Here is a 21,098-nt window from a genome sequence, read left to right as displayed (position 1 = left end):
GCGTTGGTCCCGCCCCTCAGGGTTTTTCCTCGATTGTGATTGGCTCAGCAGAGCGCCAGTCACTCCTGCCCACGAAGCAGACCCCTCCTCCTCCACATAGCTCGGGCATTGTAACGAGGAGCAGTAGCCCGAAGTCAGGTACCGTATGTCTCTACTATCAGGATAGGATGCTGTAGTTTTCGCCACAGAACCGTAAGCATATCCTGTCAGTAATACTCGGAACTCGTGTGAATTATCTCTGTGTTTGTACCTGTTATTTACCCTGCTCCCGTTTGAACTAAGCGGCAGAGTTGACAGCGCTCCTGTCGAGGCTTAGTTGACCGTTTGTGAATTATCGCTTTCGATAGAATTATTAATGGACTTCCTCGTGACATTTGCTGCTAAATTGTTGTGTGAAAGCCTCCGTGTACGTCCAATGTGATGAGCTGTTTGGGTTTTATTGAGGCTGGCTGGGTGAGAGCGCAGGGTTCACGAACACATGGGATATATTTTACATTTTGTCTGAGCTGACAAGTTTGAGTTGCTGTGTTGGCTGTTGGCAACAGGAACTAAGCAGCACGGGACACCTGTGGTTTCTCCCCATGGAGTTTGTCCCCATTTTATTTAACCAGTCCGCATCAGTTGCTGTGCTGACATCATCCCCAGCATAAGATCACTATTATTCTTGCATTTATTCATATTGAGATAATAGTTGGGATGTAGTTTTGCTAGTCTAGTCTGATTCATTCATACGAAATATCGGCAATAGGTTGATATAAATTAAGGGTAAGTTGTGATCGTTTGAAGGACGCAGACGATACGCCGAACACGCCAGACATACGGCCCTGTCACACAGCTCCGTATGGCAGAAACGTATGCCTGCTTATATGAAAATTAGCTCAAGATTTGTCAGAGTCCAAATACGTCCAACTTTTCCACAGCGGTGTTGTAGCTGACGCATACATAACGAATTATTATACGTATGTCAAACATTGATATCGTATCACTTATTTAAAAAGTATCAGAGCGTTCACGTCATGCTGATGCTGGAGAACGGCTAACATGCTGAACGCTAGCTGTACTGTAGAAACACGTTTAATAAGTTACTCCGTCGTCAGGCATAATCTTAACATAGGGTAGGAATAGGTTATCCACTCGTTATCAATACATTGGCTGTAGGATTCACCGTCAGCCGACGTAGCCTATATCTAACGTACCTCTAACGTAGTCACGTAGGTATTTACTACTATATTTACGTAGGTAAGTATTCACGTACTATATTTACGTAGGTAAGTATTCATGTATTGTATTTACGTAGGTAAATATTCAACTACATATTCCGTATTCACGTACGTGTAATGTAACGTAACGTCTGCATATCTTATGAAGCACACGTCGGGTACGTCCGGTCATTTTGAACATGCTCAAAACATCAGCGTTCAACAACGTACCCCAGCGTAACACAGTGAGCTCTTAACGAATGCTACTTATACCTTACCTTATATCTACGTAAACCAGCGTATTGCCGATATTTTGTATACGCCATATTTTTGTATATCTTATGCATTCGTCTGACACATTTTGTATTGGTAAGTGATGCGCTATCAATAGGTTAGACATGCGTATCTGTATATGTTCACTTTTCCGATCCGATTAAAAGTTGGACGTATTTGGACTCTGACAAATTTTCGTATGCACCGGCATACGTTTCTGTCATACGGATATGTGTGACACGGCCTTTAGATGGGACACTATGATTCCCATATCCTGTGTTTTAGTTACATATACAGTACAGAGGACAGTATGTTTTCCAGGAGGCCGCACACACACTATTGCATCTGAAATGATCAGTTGATTAATCAATTATTTCATTGTTGGATATTTATAGGCAACAATTCTGATAATCAATTCATCAAAAAATCATCTTCTCTGATGTTAATGTATGCTAGTTTTCTGGCTTCAATAATAGTAAACTACTAATAATTAAATATCTAATGTTAATGGACCATTGGCTCAACAAAACAATAACAAATAAATGTAAATACATAATTGTTGGTTGCATCCCACACCAATAATTCATTAAATGATCATGAGCTGTTCACTTCTGGCTTTTGTGGCGCTTGAGTGGCTTTGTTTTTCATAAACTGTATATCAATACTTGGCCTGAGCTGCTCTTAGTCCAAACAGAATCATTTTATGCATGAGTGGTGATGGCATCACTATCCCTGTGCCATTCACAAACAGCCTGTGGGCACACATTGCCAGTCCAGTGCCCAGGCTCGTGTAAAACAAACTATAGAGCCCTGGAGTTTATTGTTAGCGTATCTAAACCGAGGGTGAGGCCGGTTCACAAAGCTGTAATGACGTTAGTCTATAGAATATATGTTGATTTTTACATTACAGAGGAGAATGTTACTCAATTCCTACACTCACCAAACAGTTGTTTTCTAATCTGGCATCTGAAACAATCGGTTGATTCATCGAAAATAGATCTGCAACTATTTTGATATTCGATTAATCTTGCAAGTAAAATCAATTAATCAAAAAATAACTGCCGGATTAATTAGGAATAAAGATGCTGCCAGAGGGAGAGTAGAAGTAGTGCAATGCTGCCCTGCAAACCAACTGTCTGGGTTCAAACCCATGTGTTGTTTCTGCCCTGTTGAAGAGCCCTTGAGCAAGACAACGAGACTGATTCCCGACTGACTTTAGGGGGCGCTGTTCCAGGCTGGTCCCTCTGAATTTGACATCAAGCAAACAGAAGATTGCACCACAGGAATCAATCAAGTCAGCTGATTGCAGTTCAGCCCAAAATGTTTATTCTTGCTGCAACATTTCTGGGCGTAAACATCCAGCATGGCTGTCGTGACTCACTGAGTTATCTCTATGTCACTCTTTCCTTTACACAACACCCACTTAAAAGCTGGTAAATGCAGCATGCCTTGACTAATACACCAAGTGGCCACTCAGAGAATAGCCCACCTGTGGTCTCTTGTGGTTTTATAAGGTTATTGGATGATGTGCCCTACTTCCAGCTGACACTCATGTGAAATAATGCTTCTGCTGGTAACGGCGCAGACTCTATAAATAGCCCCATGTTTTATGCCCTCAGATTTTCCCTGTTTACCTTGTTTTCTTTGTATCCATAGCAACCTGTGATTGAGCAGTAACACAAAGTGTCCATTGTCTCAAAGAGACAGAGAGACATCTTTTAGTAATGCGGTTTTTCAAAAATACATCGGTCCAGAATCTATAGGAATGCTGGCTCCCAAGCTTGTTCTCTTTCTGCCTCTCTTTTGAGTGCACATGAAATCAACTGACTGCTGAATGGCACATTGAGGCTGATTTTGTTTTACCTCTTTGATGACTCGCTGATGCCTACATCAGTTTTTCTCTGCCTGCATACAGAGAACGCAGGCGCCGTATTACGTCAGATGAGAAATCCCGTAAAAACACTCAGCCAGACATCATGTCACAGGTCACATAAGCTGAGTGCTACTGCCACCAACCAATGCAAAACCATATGCTCCGACACATCTGTTTCGTCAAAATGTTGGTGTTGATCTATGAAGTAGCTAGATAATATTGCCAGATGTGAGTCTATTTAAAGCCGGCTCTCAGTTTGATAATCAGCGGATCATGCACAGCTTTAACTCAGTAATTCTGTGAAGAAGCTTTAACGGAAGATATTGGCGAGTTATTGGAGGTAAAGTCAAATACGGGCCATCTGTGAGGACCCTTCTGCAGTCCCAGTCGGCCCGTAATGGGGAGGATATACAACTGTGTGCACCGTCAGGTTAATGGTAGTCCTGCTGTTGCAAGAATGTGTATCGGCAAAACCAGATGGATTGGCTGCCAAGTCAAATGTCTGTGTGTTTGTCATGCTAGGACTGGAAAGTCCAGCCGGACAATTCCTCAAGCTTCAGTTGTCCTGAGATCCTGTCATGGAAACTGTTGAGGCTTTGTTGTTTTTTAAAAGCCACAGGGCTTTCTGTAAATACACTGTGTGGCCTGTAGCTATGGTGTAGGCCTACTTAATGACTTTTTTTTTTTTTTTTAAAGCAGCATTCCTGTAGTGCATTTCTTCTTGTGCACAAAGTTTGGCACACGCGAGCTCTGAGGGAGCACCAGTGGTTAGTGTGGTGGCCATTTTAGGAAGCTGACCACTTTGTTGGTTGCTGGGAATCGGACAAGTAGAAGAAAAAGTTCTGCTCTGCTTTTGTCTCCTGACGTTAAGCAGGTCTGTGCTCACCCTAGAAACGGGTTTTAAGCCCTATCTTTAAGTAAAGTGGAGATATCTTTTCTCATTGTAAGGTAATTATAGGTTGTTTTTCCTTTTTAGTGCAGTGAAAGAGAACATATGTTACAGGGGGGGGGAAAACAGAAGAGCATACCCAAGGTAGATGAATTTACTGTGCACAGGTTTGTTGTAAGGCCTCGCATCACTTCATGCTAAATGTGTCCTTATGTGGTCCCGTGCAAACCCACTGCTGTCACACGTTCATATATCCAGACAAACCAATACATTTCCCATTTGCTTCCTTCCTCCCATCAGCTGATCTTATGAATGCTGACACATGTTTTCAAAAAGAGGAAAGAAACATGCAAACTAGTCACTTCTATCACCTTTTTAAAACCTTTTATTCCCTCATTGGACCTTGTGACTCCGTGGCATTGACCCTTGCCGTGAGAATGACCCTTTTCCATCTTAACAGATCATTTACAAGTTGTTGTGCTATCAATGATTGACTCCCATTACGTAAGACTAAAGGCAAAACCCCAGCACTTCTAGTCTTACAGTGCAGGAGGCTGAGTGGTGTACAATACTACAGTAATCACTCAGTCGAGGTAAGTAGGGCACTCAGTGGGATGTTCTGGGACTGACATGCCCCAGCTTCATTTACAGATTTTACAGTTCATCTATGGCAGATAGACTAATACACAGCTTCTGTGCAAGCTTTTAAGCTTGTAAAGTGAGGACGTGTTGAGAGGTAGTGACAAATCTGTGCACAGATGCAGTGGCATTTTTTTTTAGGTTTTGCTCAAAGGAAGTGTTTTGCTGCAAACTTTGCTGCTGAGTTGTGTGAAAGTGAAAAAGGCTGAGGAGCGGAAGGCAGGGCTGAGTGTGTTATGTAAAGTGTTTGTTCTCATAATCGTGATTGTATTCTGCGAAGAATTTAGTCAGAGATGGAAATTTACAGGTCCTACATTACATGCCGATGCATAACGTTTTATAGTTGGATGGACCTTTTGTTGTTACAAGCCTAGATTACATACAGATGTATTTACACAGATAGTGATATGCAGAAGTTGTGTGTACATTCCTGAACCTACTTTTAAGCTTCAGATGCAGCTGAAGACGCCAGACATGTCACAGCCTGAAAAGTGTGAACACAAAGACTTGATGCGAGCTCCCCAAGTTTATCATTTCAAGCCTACTCAAATATGTTGTCTGTACTCTTAGTCTGCGCTCCAGAACTGTGAAGTGGGCCGTCCGTGTGTTTCAGGCTGCTTTTAGCCCAGTGTTGACCATAGCTAGCTGTGTGTTATGGGGTATCGAGGCACGGAGCACATTCATTCCTGTTGATGACTCACGTCCTGGGCATGGTACTGACTGTGAGCGAGGCTTTGGGGAACTACAGTGTATATACACACACACACACACACACACACACACACACACACACACACACACACACACACACACACACACACACACACACACACACACACACACACACACACACACACACACACACACACACACACACACACACACACACACACACACACACACACACACACACACACACACACACACACTCAATCAATCTACCAGACCGTTTGCAGAGGATGTAGCTTGCAGCGCACTTAAAATCCAAGAATTTACACAAATTTGCATGCAAGCACACACAAAGCAGATCAGCATTCCCTCACTATGTTAATCCACCAGACAGGGATGTGCCCTGCTCACATGTACATTCACGTTTTAAATGGCTGAGGTTAGTCTTTGATAGTATCTGCTTACAAAGGGAGTGGCATTAAAACACACATGGAGGTATAACATACACAGCCAGGTTGGGGCATGGAGAGGAATGAATGTTGCATCACAGTGAGACTGTGGCGTTCCCTGCTCATCCCATGCAACTATAAACATGTACAGTGCATAATATCTCTAAATATCTAGAGGCACAATGCAAAACTCTTCAGATGTGCAGAAGCAAAACAAACACATTTTGTTTTTGTTTCTTTTTTGCAGTTGGTTTGGAGTCATACATTTTGCACAGCAGAATTTAACAACAAATTCTAAACGAATCCGAGCAAGCTTTACAAAGACCGTGCGTGACCTCGCATAACCTGATGGCAGAGCTTCAAACACAACATTTGATCAACACACATAAAGGAAGCATTCAAAATTGAAATTGAAATCTAAAACGCTGATACAGGAGGAGGAGGAGGAGGAGGAGGAGGAGGAGGAGGAGGAGGCCAGGGAAGTGGAGGAAGTTACATTTGCTGAAACCGGTCAGTGGTGAAGCTGCAAGGATCCAGTTCTCAATTGTGCAGAATGCAGATGGTCTGAGCAATAAATGTATAAGAGCTCCTTCGTGTTAGAAATAGGCTTTGGACATATGGTAGCGTCTGACACATGGAAGTAGAAGTAGCCTCTCTGGAGTCATAACTTTTATTTAATATTTTTCGATGTTAGTCTTGTTTGTATGATGCTCTGCACAATCCAATTAGATATGCACCGATACTGATATCAGATATTGGTCCGATACTGAGTCAGTAAAGTAATGTTTATAAATGTTTAGGTCAAGCGTGATGTTGCCTTACACATAATATAATGATCCCAGTCACTCCCACAAAGTGAGGCTGTTCACAGTGAGCCTGACACGCAGTGAGTCTGACACGCAGTGAGTCAGGTATTCCTCTCTGTTTTTATCTGTCTGGTCCTGCACGCTGCCACTGTCCTCTTTAAAACAACCTTTGTGCTGCTCTGACATCAGTTTGTTTTCAACCTTTCTCCGCAGTGCTGACTATTGTGGTGTGGCCTTCAAAGGTCAGAGTGATGCTCCTGGTGGCTCTGCTGTGATCTGTGTTGCTGCGGTGTCCACAGAAACGATACAACGGTGGACAGAAGGCAGTCGAGCCACAAAAAGATGACTTCGTCGTCACCCACTCACAGCGACAGCAGCGGCTCCTCTAAGCACGACAGTAACCAGGTGTGTGTGTGTGTGTGTGTGTGTGTGTGTGTGTGTGTGTGATACTTTAATGTACAGTATGTAAGGTGTGTGTGTGTGTGTGTGTGGTACTTTAATGTACAGTATGTAAGGTGTGTGTGTGTGGTACTTTAATGTACTGTGTGTGTGTCTGTGTCTGTGTCTCAGTCCAAAACCCAAAGATATTCACTTTTAATATGATATAAAACATTTTTTTTAATTCTTGCATAGCAAATTACTTTAACGATTAATCAATTATCTAAATATTCATTTGGATCGATTTAAACGTTCCAGCTCTTAAGGGTTGTTGTGACCAAACATTAAATTGTTCCGAGAAATTTGAACACAAACAAATGCATTAAGCGCAATAACGTTCTTTTTAAAATATCACATCAGTGTTGCACTTAAATGGTATTAGTGAGGATGTTATGTGTGTGTACTGTTTACGTTGGATTGTGTTCTACCTCTGGTATTTCAAGGGAAATGTCTTCCTCATACGGTATTGCTCCTGTGTCTCCCTGCAGGACAGCTGGGAGATTGTGGAGGGGCTCAGGGGGGTTCCTGCCAGCATGCAGGAGCCAGACAGACAGGAGGGCTTCCTGCTCAAGAGGAGGAAGTGGCCCATGAAGGGGTGGCATAAGGTGAGCTTTTTAAAGCCGAAGACAGCAATGGCACTGTAACGAGTCTTATTATAGAACACCGCTGAACCAAAGATCTATTTTCGCTCTGAACTTGATTGCTTTTGATACAAAGGGTGTCAGATAGTGAGCCACAGCAGCGAGCTCGTCGAGGCTTTGTCTGTCTCTGCGTTGTTTTTAAACTCGGGACAAAGCAGACTCTTGTTTTGTTTTAAATATTCTGCACTGTAATCATTGCTGTGTTCTAAAATTACACATTTTAAGAGCTATGCTGTATAGGTGTTCGTACTTATGATTGAATGCTTTCCGTCCTCCCTAAATGTCTAAGTTTTGACCTGCTTTCTTTTAATACCTCAAGCTATTTCCACAGTTCCTCCTCTTCACCATTATAGTCCTCTTGTATTTCCTTCTTTCCATTCTTTTATTCCCAGCCGATTATACTGCAAACCCTGACTCATCTTCCTCCCCTTCCTCTCGTGTGCTCATGTGTACCTGGAAGGTTCTGCCTTGCAACATGATTGAATAGCCACTTAAATAGATAATATTTTCACCAACAAGGACGTCTCAAGTACTCTCTAAGCGCTTTATCAGTGTGCTCTTTTTTTACTGTCAAGTGAGCAAGGTATGCTTGTAATATCTATACACGGTCATTAACTATACTGCTGATCACTTATTTATCTGCTTCTGTTATGGCAGGGTCAAGATGTTATTGGTACATAACGGTACAATGTCTACATACCTTTTTTTTATTGGTGTTTTTTAAATATTGTATAACCAAAGCAATAAACCTCTGACTTCAAGGGTGGCAAGAAGTGAAAAGTGAGTAATTCTTGTGATTTCGTCCCACTTAGAGATACTTTGTGTTGGAGAAAGGCATCTTGAAGTATGCAAAGCGCGGACCTGACGTAAGTATTACCTACAAGAGCGCCCTCCGCCTGTCGTTCTTGCATTTTGACGCGCGCTAACAAAGTGTTACGTTCACAGATGAAGAAGGGAAAGCTTCATGGCTGCATTGATGTTGGCCTCTCCGTCATGTCAATCAAAAAGAAAGCCATGTGCATCGACCTGGACACGGAGAACAACATCTATCACTTAAAGGTAACTCCTGACGCTCACATTAACACTCTTCAGTTTAGTTGAATTCAACATGAGCGGCGCCTACATGCCGTCTCTCTCTGTTTGGTACAAAGACCTGCTCAGCCGTTGTCTCCTGAGTTGCCGCTGCTAATTTGACTTTATGGCACCCAGGTGAAGTCTCCGGAGCTTTTTGAGGAGTGGGTGTCAAAGATGCGTCATCACCGTGTGTTTCGGCAGAACGAGATTGCCATGTATCCCCATGAGAGGCCCCTCTTCCACCCCCACGCCTCATCCTCCCCCTCCCTCAATGATACCCTCAGAAAAGTAAGTTGTTCCGTTCCCTTTTAGATTTGACACGGTATGGATGTTGAAAATCCTCTCTCATCTGTCTCTCCCTCTAAAACAGAGGGCGACTCTGACTAAGCAGGCGTCAGTCCACCAGGCTAAGGTCAGTTCTTGGCTCCATTCCTCAGAGGACATGAACAAGTGCTCCAAAGGTTGGTTTTTGTTTCGTCTATTCCTCTGTGCTTACTTGGCCGTAGCCCTGCCTTGAGAACAGTTTCTTTAAAAGGGTAACTTCGGTATTCTTCAACCTGGACCCTATTTTCCCGAGACACTACACAACAGGCTACAATGTCGCTGACATGCAAGTTTATCTCTGCATGCACCCAAACGTTCGTCTGATGATAATAATCTCTCCTTCACTCAGACTTGGAGGAATGTGGATCGTACCTGCTCGAGCTCAACCTGCTGCTGAAGAGCATGGAGGTCCTCCACCGCACATACTCCGCCCCAGCCATTAGTGCACTACAAGTAAGCACAGGCACACGTATTAAGTTAGCCATTATACAACATGTAGAGGTTTTCTTTGTCTTAAAGGTGGAGTCTGCGTTTGTGGGGAAAGATTGTGGCCGTTTGAACTCGACAGCCAAAACAAATGCACCACTCCCGTCAGTGCTCCTTCAAAACATTAGCGCGTGCCAGACACTCGATACAGCCATGGCCTTTTCCCCCGTCCACGCTGTTCGTATCCCATTTACTGAGCCAGGGCTGTGTATGAACACTGGATTTATTTTTAGAGCACACAGAACAGACAGCTGGCCCTGAGGAGATGTTTGCTGAATTTGTATTAGAATCACTCTCCACTTAGCTATTTGCAATAATATCCAATGAAAATGCATTAGCCAACCAGGGAGTTAGGAAGTAAAATAATGATCTTACTCATGGAGTCAATGCAACCCTGCTTAAGACCGTACCTTTTTTGGGTGATCAGGTCAAAACCAATTGAATTTTGTTTACTACTCCCGTTTTATTATCTCTGTTTCTTGTGGCACTGCAGGCGTCTAACTATGACATGCCCAAAAAAGAGAAGAGGCCAAGGAAATGGCGATCCAAAAACAATGGCAAAGAACCCAAAACCACACTACAGGTTCATGTGCAGCTTTTTTAGAAATGAATTTACAATCATTTAACGTTGGAAATGAAGGTGAAATAATGGCTTCTTCACCTTTTTCTCTGTCCACCAGGTCCCAAGCTGCATCTCCTCCCAATCCCCTCGTCTGCACGCCTCCAATCCCAATCTCTCCACCGCTGAGTCGAACACCCAGGAGGTCTGTCCCGAAACCCCAGACTCGCCTACAGACGCGTCCCGTCTACAGGAGGACTTCTGCAGGCTGGCCAACAACAGTGAGTCTCTGCTAGTTTGCTCAGAAGATGAATTTAATTTAGATGGAAAAACCAAGTGTTTGCATCTAATATGGTAGTTTCCATGACGACTATCCAACTGTTTTTCTGCCTGGTGTGTCTCTTCTCTCCAGTCCAGTCCACACTGAATTCAGCCTTTAGTTCCCTAGTATCAGAAAGAGACAGGCTGAGGCACACCATCGACATGCAGGCCCCGCAGCCAGCGCAGGTCATGGGCTTGAAGACCACCTATACCTCAGTGAGTGTCTCTGTGACTTAAAGAAGATGTTATATGATCACACCACAAATGTCCACCGCCTGTCACCACAGGCTCAGTTTCACTAGACTCACTTCTTATCACCATCAGGACTGTGCAGATGGCTCCCACTCCTTGGTCCACCAGGTGTCCAATGAGAGCAAAGGATCTATCCCGGAGTCGATATCGGAGTTTTTTGACGCTCAGGAGTACCTCCTGTCCTCTTCCTCTTCTGAGAATGAGGTGAGACACCATCTACTACCTTTTTATTCTCTGTGTTCAAAGCCAAAAGCATTGCTCTATTAATCCACTACTTGTTTTGTCAACAAAGCAAAGATAAAGTTCTATTTGTAATGACTGAAGACTTCTGGAGTTGTGTGTTTTTGTCCTTTTGTTTCTACGTGCTGGTCGCTCGCTGACCTTTCAGCATTGATTTTCTGCCTCCAGGTGTCTGACGATGACTCGTACATCAGTGATGTCAGTGACACCATCTCCATGGATACGTACAGCAACGACGGAGGCAGTGAGAGACACAACTCTGGTACATTATACAGTAACTCTGTGTGTGTGTGTGTGTGTGTGTGGACATATCGACTGTGCAGGGAGACCTTATTCTGTCAAAAAGAGGCAGGGTGTGTGTGACTAGGCCTCTGTGTACTTTTGTTTATTTTTCAGAAAGTGTCTGCGTCAAATAAATTCTAAATGTCTGGAATCATAGAAATGACTCACTTGCTCAGAGAATGTGTTGAACATGACCGCTGCCATCTTCCAGGCGTGTTTGCAAACTCGGTACTACGATGTTTCCTCGTGCAGCATGTGACAAAGCATCTGTGCACGGCCATCATTAATTCACTGCTGCAGATGGTGCTCGCTTTATATTTTCACTGCTGAAACATTTGCCCTCGAGGTGGCGCAAGACGGAAAACCTGGGATTATATTGTTGAGTTGCAAATATAAATCTAGGTTTTCATCCGGTTTGGATATGAGCGATATAGAAAGTATGAATCGAGCTTGTGCAGAGAGTGGGGTATTTTTATATCTAAGAATACAAATAAACTTACATTTGAAATGCATAATTTCAATGACCAGTTGCATTTGAATATCACCACGCCATCATCAGAAAGAGACGAATGTGTTTTGCCACTGTTGGCTCGCTAAAGTTCCCTCGGCTGCAGTGACTAATGCAAAATGAATACTTTTTTACAAAAGGTTGAGAACCCCTGTGACCTAGGATTTCCTTATTTGCCTCTCAAACAGCATTTAAACCATGATGTGACGCCACAATGCTCCATTTAAGCTGGTCTAACAAGTTAACAAGAAACAAGTTCTCCATCAAATCCGCTTTGAACATCAGAGATCTTTATTACAGCACATAGTTTTCGACCATGAGCGCATTCAAGCAACACCTCTCTCCCATTTCAGCTCTCACACTTGCTCTGTCTCACTGGTCTATTTTTAAATATCTCACCAGTCTCATCTCCACATTCTCCCCTCTAGTGAGCAGCATGATGACCGTGGCTCGCCGGCGCGCCACGCTGCCGTCTCCCAGCCCCACCAGCACTGTGAGCCTGTGGAACATCCTGAAGAACAACATCGGGAAGGACCTGTCCAAGGTGGCCATGCCAGTACAGCTCAACGAGCCACTCAACACCCTGCAGAGACTGTGTGAGGAGCTGGAGTACAGCGAGCTGCTGGACATCGCTAACCAGACACAGGACCCTTTCCAGCGCATGGTGAGAAAAAAGAGCACACACAAGCCTGCAAGAGCTACATAGAGCCATGTAAGCATGTACACATTCTAAGCTAACATTTGGGACAGGGTCTAATGAACATGCAGATAATTATACACGTGCACAAAATAGTCCCACATGAACGTTGGCTCATGCACCCACTGTATAATCTACAACAAGACGACTGGGTGTGTTGACTAAAGCACACAAACTGATGACTGATGATCAAAGTAGCAAAATATAGATGGATGGAGCTCAGTGCTCTTCATCAGGCAGCTTTTTTAAAAGCTACCCTGATGTCCGTCTTTTGCTCTGTGTGCGCTTCTGTTAGAGGCTTTTATAAATATTTAATTTTTTAATAGCAAGATGCTTTCAATCGTCTTTGTCTCCCTGGGTCTGTGTGGAAGAGTTTTTATCCCCCAAGACAATGGTAGGGGAAACACTGTACATACTTATACACAAACACACATGCACCTGTAAATAAAAGCACAAACAATAGTCCCATGTAAACAGATTGTGGTGTTACTTGGAATACACGCGTGTAACAAATGTAATTAATCGCCTCTCATTTTCCGTGCAGGTGTATGTCGCTACATTTGCAATATCTGCATATACATCCACCTACCATCGAGCAGGAAGTAAACCCTTTAACCCCCTCCTGGGAGAGACATACGAGTGTGACAGGCCTGATAAAAACTTCAGGTTTATAGCCGAACAGGTGAGAGGTCACATGGTTTACAACACACACACACACACACACACACGTGATTCACTGCAAGGCAATGCTGTTCCTTCACAACATAAAGCTTCCTTTCACTTCACCATTTAAAACACAATAAATATAAACATTTTTTGAATGCAATCACAATGAAAAGAAGATGGAAGAACAGCGCCCTCTTCCTGTTTTTTACACTTTAAAGCAATTCACAAGGCTTCTCTGCTTACATTGTTTTGCTACACTTGACCTGCCATTCGTCTCTCTGGTGGTCTCTTGTTTGTTTCCAGTAATTAAACTGATCTCTCAAAATAAATGTAGTAATGGTTTCTAGCTATAAAGTTATAGGTTTCATCTTTCCCACCTTTTGTTTCTGACTGATTCATAATATAACTTCCTGAGCTTCTGCTGGTAAAGCTTCTGATGAAGTGCCTTTTATCTCATCTTGTATCTCTTCTCTCCGTTTCCCAGGTGAGTCATCACCCACCTGTGTCAGCATGTCACTCTGATTCAAGGAACTTCACCTTTTGGCAAGGTGAGCAGGAGAGAGCATGTTTGGAATAAACTTCTCATTTCTCTCTGGGTTTGTGTGTAGATTGTATCACTGCCACCACCGAATGTTGGAACCTCCATTAAATAAAGTATGCAGCTATAATACAGACTCTGACCCTTAGGGAGAAAAATGGCCCCATTGAAACCCACGACAACCACATTTTTTGATCCCACGGCCGTCACTGCATGAAATCATGCTTTCTATTATATCAGGCTTTCATTCCTGAGACATGTGCACATGCTATTTCCCCAGTTTCCTGCACAAAAAAATAAAATGCATCAAAATCAATGGTGTTTGCTAATCATTGACATATCCCAGACGGGGGGGAAACAAACCCAAGTTTTGGAATTTTTGCGTTTCTTGTTTTTGACTTTGTTGTGAAAGTGTTGCATAATATTAAAATGTTTTTTATGCAGACATATTTGTCCTCAGGACATTAGAGCAACTTTTTTTTTTTTTTTTTTAAAGTGAAGCACAAGTGTTGAGTAACCTTGTTTAACTGCATGTTGCCTTGGTGATCACTCTGTAACTTTCCATCGCTTAATGTTCTTAATATCCATAAACTACGACAAAGTACAGATGACACTACTACTCATCTTTAAAACTCTGGTATGATGTTGAAAAAGAAAAGACGCTGCTGATTGTTTTTGTTTGAAGAGACCTTGAAGATTTAAATGATGATATGGCAATTTTCTTTTTTTGCGATCTCGTTCTTTTAGATGTTCGATGGAGAAATAAATTCTGGGGCAAATCCATGGAAATTGTTCCCATGGGAACCACACATGTGACACTACCTGCGTAAGTCCTTTTAATCTTTAACTTATCGTGCGTGTTAGACTGTGCGAACACTCTCTGATGTTTGATATGAATGTCTGCGTCATTCTGCACAGTGTAAAGTAAGCTGAGTGTGATTTCTCCAGGTTCGGGGACCACTACGAATGGAACAAAGTGACGTCCTGCATCCACAACATCCTGAGCGGCCAGCGCTGGATCGAACATTACGGAGAGATGTTCATCAAAAACACCAACAGTGACGACTGCCAGTGCAAAGTCACATTTGTCAAGGTAAGAAACACGCATATTTAAATCACCGTCTTCGTTGTGAATGACAAAAGTTGAACTTTCTTCCACATTTTGTGGGGAAAGAAAACTTCCTCTGGGGTGTGTCTTGTTCCTGCAGCAGATTTCTTGTGTAGTTCCATTGTAGAGACGAGCTGCATCTAATTATACAAACTCTTGTTGTTGGTTCTCTACTTTTAGTATGTATTGGTTTGTCACATTCCCATGAACCTCTGTCAGACTCTTGTAATCTTTTCATGGTTATTAGCAACTAACTTCTGCTCCTTCATCCTCTCAACACACACTTAAATATTCTCCACTAAAGAAAAGGATTACTGCAGTTTTTTATAAAACGCAGCGCTGCCTACTCAAAGAGACTTCACACGCTTTACCATCAACACTATCCAGGCAAACGGCGCCACCTTCTGGACAAAGATAGGAACTGCACTTTCAAACTACGAGCATGGAAAATAAGGCAGCATGAATCCATACAGTACTTATCACATGAGTGCTAAATGTCTGCGCTTATTTCGTGCAATACATTTCTTCCATTTTAAAAAATATTAACAATTTCTCATTTTTATTTTTTTGAAGGCAAGATCATGGAGCTCTACAGTGAACGAGGTAGAGGGCGTGGTTACAGATTCAAATGGAAAAGTTGTACACTCCATCTTTGGAAAATGGCACGAGTCCGTTTTTCAAGGAGACCCACCTTCTGCCACGTGTATCTGGAGAGCAAGTGAGTGATTTGGTCCCTGGGAATGTCAGTTCTAAACAAAACTGAGCACGACATGACGGCTGTTCATTTATGTTCCTGTGTAGACCCCATGCCGGTGGAACAAGACCAGTACTATGGCTTCACCCAGTTTGCGGTGGAGTTAAATGAGCTGAACTCCACCCTGAGACCTCTGCTGCCCTCCACAGACACACGCTTCAGGCCGGACCAGAGGTTTGCACTCTTTATCCATCTGTAGTGTTTCAGTCTATTCGTCTGTCCACAGACAGCATCCCTACGTGTTTTAGAAACGTGATACTTTATACTTCTGTATATACTTATAACTATTTAATCAAGTCTAATGTGTTGCACACGTGTAGCCTAAATGGATTTAAAGCAAATCAGACCATTTGTCCCCAAAAAACGTTTTCATGGTTCCCACGGGTCCTTGAAATCCTTGAGTTTGAGGCCTTGAAATAATTTGAAAATAGATATAAATAAACATAGGTCATTGAAATTGCTTGAATTTATATATTCGGTGCAAGAATAGGAATATAAGTTCTCTGTGTTGTAACTGTAACCAACCTTGATCAGTGTCTCAAACTATGCCGTGTTGGGTCCTTGAATTTGAGGGAATTGGGGCCTGGAAAGTCCTTGAAAAGTCCTTGTAGTTGGTGTTTAAGAAGGTGTGGTAATCTTTTGTTTTAGTCTGGTAGAGCCCATGTGGTGTGAAGCAGGAAATGTCTGAAATATGAATGTATGTGAATAATTGTCCACTTGAGTAGAGATTTTGAGAAGATTTAGATTTTTAAGAATTGGGCTACTAAAGAATCAATAATTCAACACTAAATATTGACTTGATAAGATAATCCCTTACTGCAAGTGTTCCTTCGGAGCATATGATCAGAACTGCGTCCATAGCAACAGTCTGTTATTCATAGCAGCCGTCTATTTAGAAATAACAGACGGTAGAGTGACGTAAATGACCAATCAGAATCGAGTATTCAACGAAGATGTGTAATACGTTCTTATATGTATTAGGTTGGATGAGTAACAATCCTATACAATGTTGTTATGCCTCAAGCAAGTACAGTACTGAATTTAGACAAAACTATAATAATGAAAACAAGTCTCATAGAAACCTCTTGAGCAACATTATTCTTGTAATAATTTCTCTGGAGAATGTTTCGAGAATTTTAAATGCAAAATGCCTTTTTTCACGGGAGGCATTTTGACATGTCACAAAACCAAAGGTGTAAATAATCGAATGAATGATGGCTGAAGTCCATGTCGCGGCTTCAGTTTCAGGCTCCTGCTGCATGCCCGGCTCTCTGTCACACAATGCTCAAAATGGACTTTTAGTCTCTGAGATAAGTTCCTCTGGTTCTATTGTTAATGTTGTCAGTTACACTTCTGCTTTTCCACCTATGACGAGTCAACATGTCTGGTGCAGAAGCTGCACATGTATTAAGTGTGAACATTTAGTAGCTTTATTGACACGGGAACATAAAGTCACCTGCAACCTTCACGGCTAACCAGAGGAAAGCCAGAATTGTCCCGTTTGTGTGGTGAAGCAGTGGGATGAATGGCGGCGCTCTAGTAGAACCACATTTCTGCCGTTTCCTATCCTGACTCACGCGCTTTGTGTTCTTTGTCCAGGCTGTTGGAGGAGGGCAACACAGAAGGAGCCGAGGAGCAGAAACAGAGGATCGAGCAGCTCCAGAGGGAGAGGGGGAAAGTGCTGCAGGACAACAACATGACACACCAGCCGTGCTTTTTCAAGTACGCTGCTGATTTCTTGTCTGCGAGCGTACGAGTGTTTGGGAGCAGTGCGGCGTTCGCATGTGTTTTTTCCACAAAGATAGGCTTATCGCATGTGATCAGAGATCACTGTGTCTCATGGTGTATAAACGTCTGTGACTGTCACACTCTGCAGGCTTGTGATCAACAAATTGTGTTGTTAAGACGACCGTTGGGCTCATCATGACCAAAACAAAGTATTTCATCAGATCTATTTCAGGAGCAAATCCCTCCCCAGATGCTCTATTCATCATTAAATTATAGTTAAACCCAGAAGTTAGCTTGAAGGCAATAGATAACTTGTTTTGCTTGAACTCGTCATTATAATGTAAATGTTGATTTGCACAATGTAATAACTATAATTTAATGACAACATTAGCGTTTAAATCTGTTCCCTATACGCCTCGCTTTCACTATGCAAATCTGTCTGCCTTCGGGTCGCAATCTCCCGACAAAAAAGTAAGACTCGATTCATGTCCCAAAGGAAGAGGAGAGCACTTGAGTTGCGTCTAAACTTATGAATCTGAAAATGGTGATAACCCAGAGGCCCCCGTGTTCTGATCGAAGATGGCAAACTTGTTATCGCTCCCACTTTGTCAACGGCAGCGCATTAAAGCTACACGCCTTCTGTTCTCATAGACGTGTACACTGGGGGAGTACACAACCTGCCTTCTTATTAATACTACAGGGTGTTTTACGCTGCCTTCATCCGATCAACGTAAACAAGTAATTCTACTTAAATCAACAAACGGTAAATATGTTATCAACCTTTTTTACTTTGCACACGTTTCCAAACCAACTGCGCACAAAGCGATCCGCTGGTCTTTGTTACTATGATACCACTTGGAAACGCTAGGGGGGGGGGGAAGTAAGTTGTCTGTTGCCACTTTCTGATACACACTATCTCATCCAGGCCAGCACACAGAATATTATCAACATTTTAAAGACACAAAAATGTTGCTCTTGGATGATTCAAGTTCATATTGAGCGCTAACATTCTGGAAACTGGTCATTTTAATACAAACATTTGACAAGTCTCTTCATTTATAGATGATGATCATTCAAGATGTGTCGATCATGAAGTCTTTTGTGTTGTGTTTGGCAGGAAGTCTAACGATGACACGTGGGTGAGCAACAACTCGTACTGGGAGACGCGCAGAGAATCTGGCTTCAGTAAAATGGACTTCCCTGTGTTGTGGTGACCTCTGGATTAAACCAAACCTCTCCACGACAATTTATCATGGAGAGGGAAGAATAAAACTGAACTGAGACCAGACTCCCAAGTTTCCTGACCCGGTTAACATGCATCGCTCTATGTCATGGTAACCTAAACCTATATGGACTTCCTGCTTCCTCTTTCAGCACCGAGCAGAGCCTGCTGACCTTCTGTTGGTGTCGTTTGTGTTGTTAGTTACGTTTCTCCTCTCATAATCATAACTGTAATTTACACAATGTCAGTGTGGACTAAATATTCATATCATGTTCTTTTGCATCTCAGCATTTACAAAAGTGCCTTTTTATTGCAGTGCCTCACTCAATCAACTGCTGTAGCAGTTATGCAAGAACACTTTTATTCAGAGAACTTGTTTGAATGATGTCAGTATCACATGTGGACTTCACTGGAGAGATGGAGGGTCAGGGTTGAAAGGGAACTTCAACCTCAAAAGGTTAAAAGCAGTGAGCATCATGACCCCAAGGACTAGTTCATGACTTAAACCAGAAGCTGATCAGAGGTTCTTATTATAAAAGAGGGACTTTTGCCTTTTGTCAGTACACTTCCTTGTTATGAGTCATGACTGTCCGAGGACTGCGGATAATGTTTATCAATGAGGACAATAAGCAATAATACTTCATGTTCAAACAAGATAATAAACTGTACAATGGCTGGACAAGTTCTAGTTTGTTTTTGTATGTGTCAGAGGTAAGCCACACGTATGTTGCTTTGTTTCGCTCACTGCCATAAATGAGTCTCTCCAAAAGTATTGATCACCAATAAGTGTCCCCTTTTGAGAGGATTATAAGTGAAGTGACATTAGTGGTATTAGGAATGTGGTTTTAATAAGTAAAAGCAACACAGAAAACTAGCAAAGCAAACACTCCTTGTATTCAGCAATATGTTGAACATCAATCAAGACGACTACTGCTTCATTTTCTGCAAGATCTTCTGCAGGGGACGTCTGTCTTTAACTGGGATGAGCTTATCCCACAGGACGGCAAACTCCTTCTGGTGGGCAAGTCCCCGCAGCATCTTCTGTCCATGATGCCTGTGCGCAAATACATTCCTCATTTAGCAATTTAATGTCCAAGCACAATGTCCAGAAGATGATCTGTTTCTGAGTGAGATTGAACAAACAAATAGCGTTATTCTCCAGAACCTCTAACCCACCTGACTTCTGATGCAGCATCCACCGCCATCTTACTGACGGCAATAAGGAAACGCTCTGCGAAGATCTTCCCTGCTGTCAAGATCTGATCCTCTCCAACGATGTACACCAGCTGTTGGAGGTGCCGTGCTGCGCTCCCCCTCACTGCAACACAACGGTGGCTGAGGAAAGGACGAAGATGGGAGAATGTCAGACAAATACTGCTTCATTTAAATAACTTTACATGCTGCTGCGACACTTCTGATTAAATCCTCGTCTCTTACCTCAGTCCTGTGTTGAGGAGAACGTTGGTGATTGTTCCAGGGCTGGTGTTCTCTACCAGCGCATCCAATGCGAGGTCAGCCTGCTGGCGAATGAACGCGTTGGTTGTCTGTGCCAACTTCAGCAGCAGGGCACGGCCGGTCCTCTCTGTCTCAGGGGACATGACCCTCCCCAGGTGAACATAGAGATCTGCCACGGTGTCCATTGCAGCCACGGCCACAACAGAGCGCAGGTTATTCACCTGGATAGTAAATTAGGACATGAGTCAGTACTTCTGCATACAGGTCCACGCTCGAGAGAACTGCATGCAACACAAAGACCTCTACAATACCTCTTCTGCGAGGATCACGCAGACATCATGCAGTTTGGTCTTCAGTAGAGCTGGATGGTGTTGTGCAAGAGCTTGAATAGATTTCAATCCAAGCAGTTTGTTCTCCCTATGTTTAGATGGCAAAAAGAATTGCTTTAAGACGGTTGTGTCCCTGCTGGTTAATGTCTCTACACTTCTGTAGTGTTGATGTCTTACCATTCGTCTGAGCTGAGCTGCTGGAAGCAGAGGGACAGGCTCTCTGCAGGTTTGACTAAGAAAGGCTTGATGTCATCTTGAACCGCGACCGTCTTTGAAGGCCACATTTTTGTCCCACGTCGAGGTGCTTGTCTGTTGGACAGGGCAGCTTTTAATGTAGGTGCTGGAACCTTGAGCGCCACCACCGGGGTCCTACTGGGGGCTCCTGGTAGTTGAGGTGAATGACTGTTGACGAACCTCTTAAGCGTCTCCGCAATTTCCTCAAGCTTACTTTGAGCTGTTTGGAGATTGACTCCATCAGCTACCTTCTTGCCTGTTGAGAGTAACGGCAAAGTAGTCAAGAATACTCAAAGTTCCCACTTCATTTACTGTACTCAAATTGTATAAAGAAAGTCATCATCACTCAGGTATTAACATACCTGCGTCGCTAAGTTTAAAAGTCATAACTGGGAGACGAGACGGTCTCCTGGTTGCTGCTGCTGCAGGAGGAGGAGGAGGAGTA

General features: G+C 43.0%; 1 protein-coding gene across 1 annotated transcript; it reads left to right on the top strand.

The window, feature by feature from the left end:
* The first annotated feature begins 96 nt into the window (after window positions 1-96).
* Window positions 97-19,317, top strand: LOC115015737 (oxysterol-binding protein-related protein 3-like). The gene is made up of 22 exons (XM_029443270.1): window positions 97-192; window positions 7,011-7,202; window positions 7,724-7,840; window positions 8,689-8,742; window positions 8,822-8,935; window positions 9,086-9,238; window positions 9,321-9,411; window positions 9,624-9,727; window positions 10,254-10,343; window positions 10,441-10,600; window positions 10,732-10,856; window positions 10,965-11,096; window positions 11,301-11,394; window positions 12,351-12,586; window positions 13,164-13,301; window positions 13,770-13,833; window positions 14,571-14,649; window positions 14,772-14,916; window positions 15,505-15,649; window positions 15,733-15,859; window positions 17,285-17,407; window positions 18,531-19,317. Exons 2-22 carry the CDS (start codon window positions 7,140-7,142, stop codon window positions 18,625-18,627), a joined length of 2,451 nt encoding a protein of 816 aa, XP_029299130.1. The 5' UTR covers window positions 97-192; window positions 7,011-7,139; the 3' UTR covers window positions 18,628-19,317.
* The last annotated feature ends 1,781 nt before the right edge of the window (window positions 19,318-21,098 follow it).

The sequence above is a fragment of the Cottoperca gobio genome, chromosome 11, assembly GCF_900634415.1.
Source record: "Cottoperca gobio chromosome 11, fCotGob3.1, whole genome shotgun sequence".
Taxonomy (NCBI): Eukaryota; Metazoa; Chordata; class Actinopteri; order Perciformes; family Bovichtidae; genus Cottoperca; species Cottoperca gobio.
This window is presented reverse-complemented; position numbering and strand designations above follow the sequence as displayed.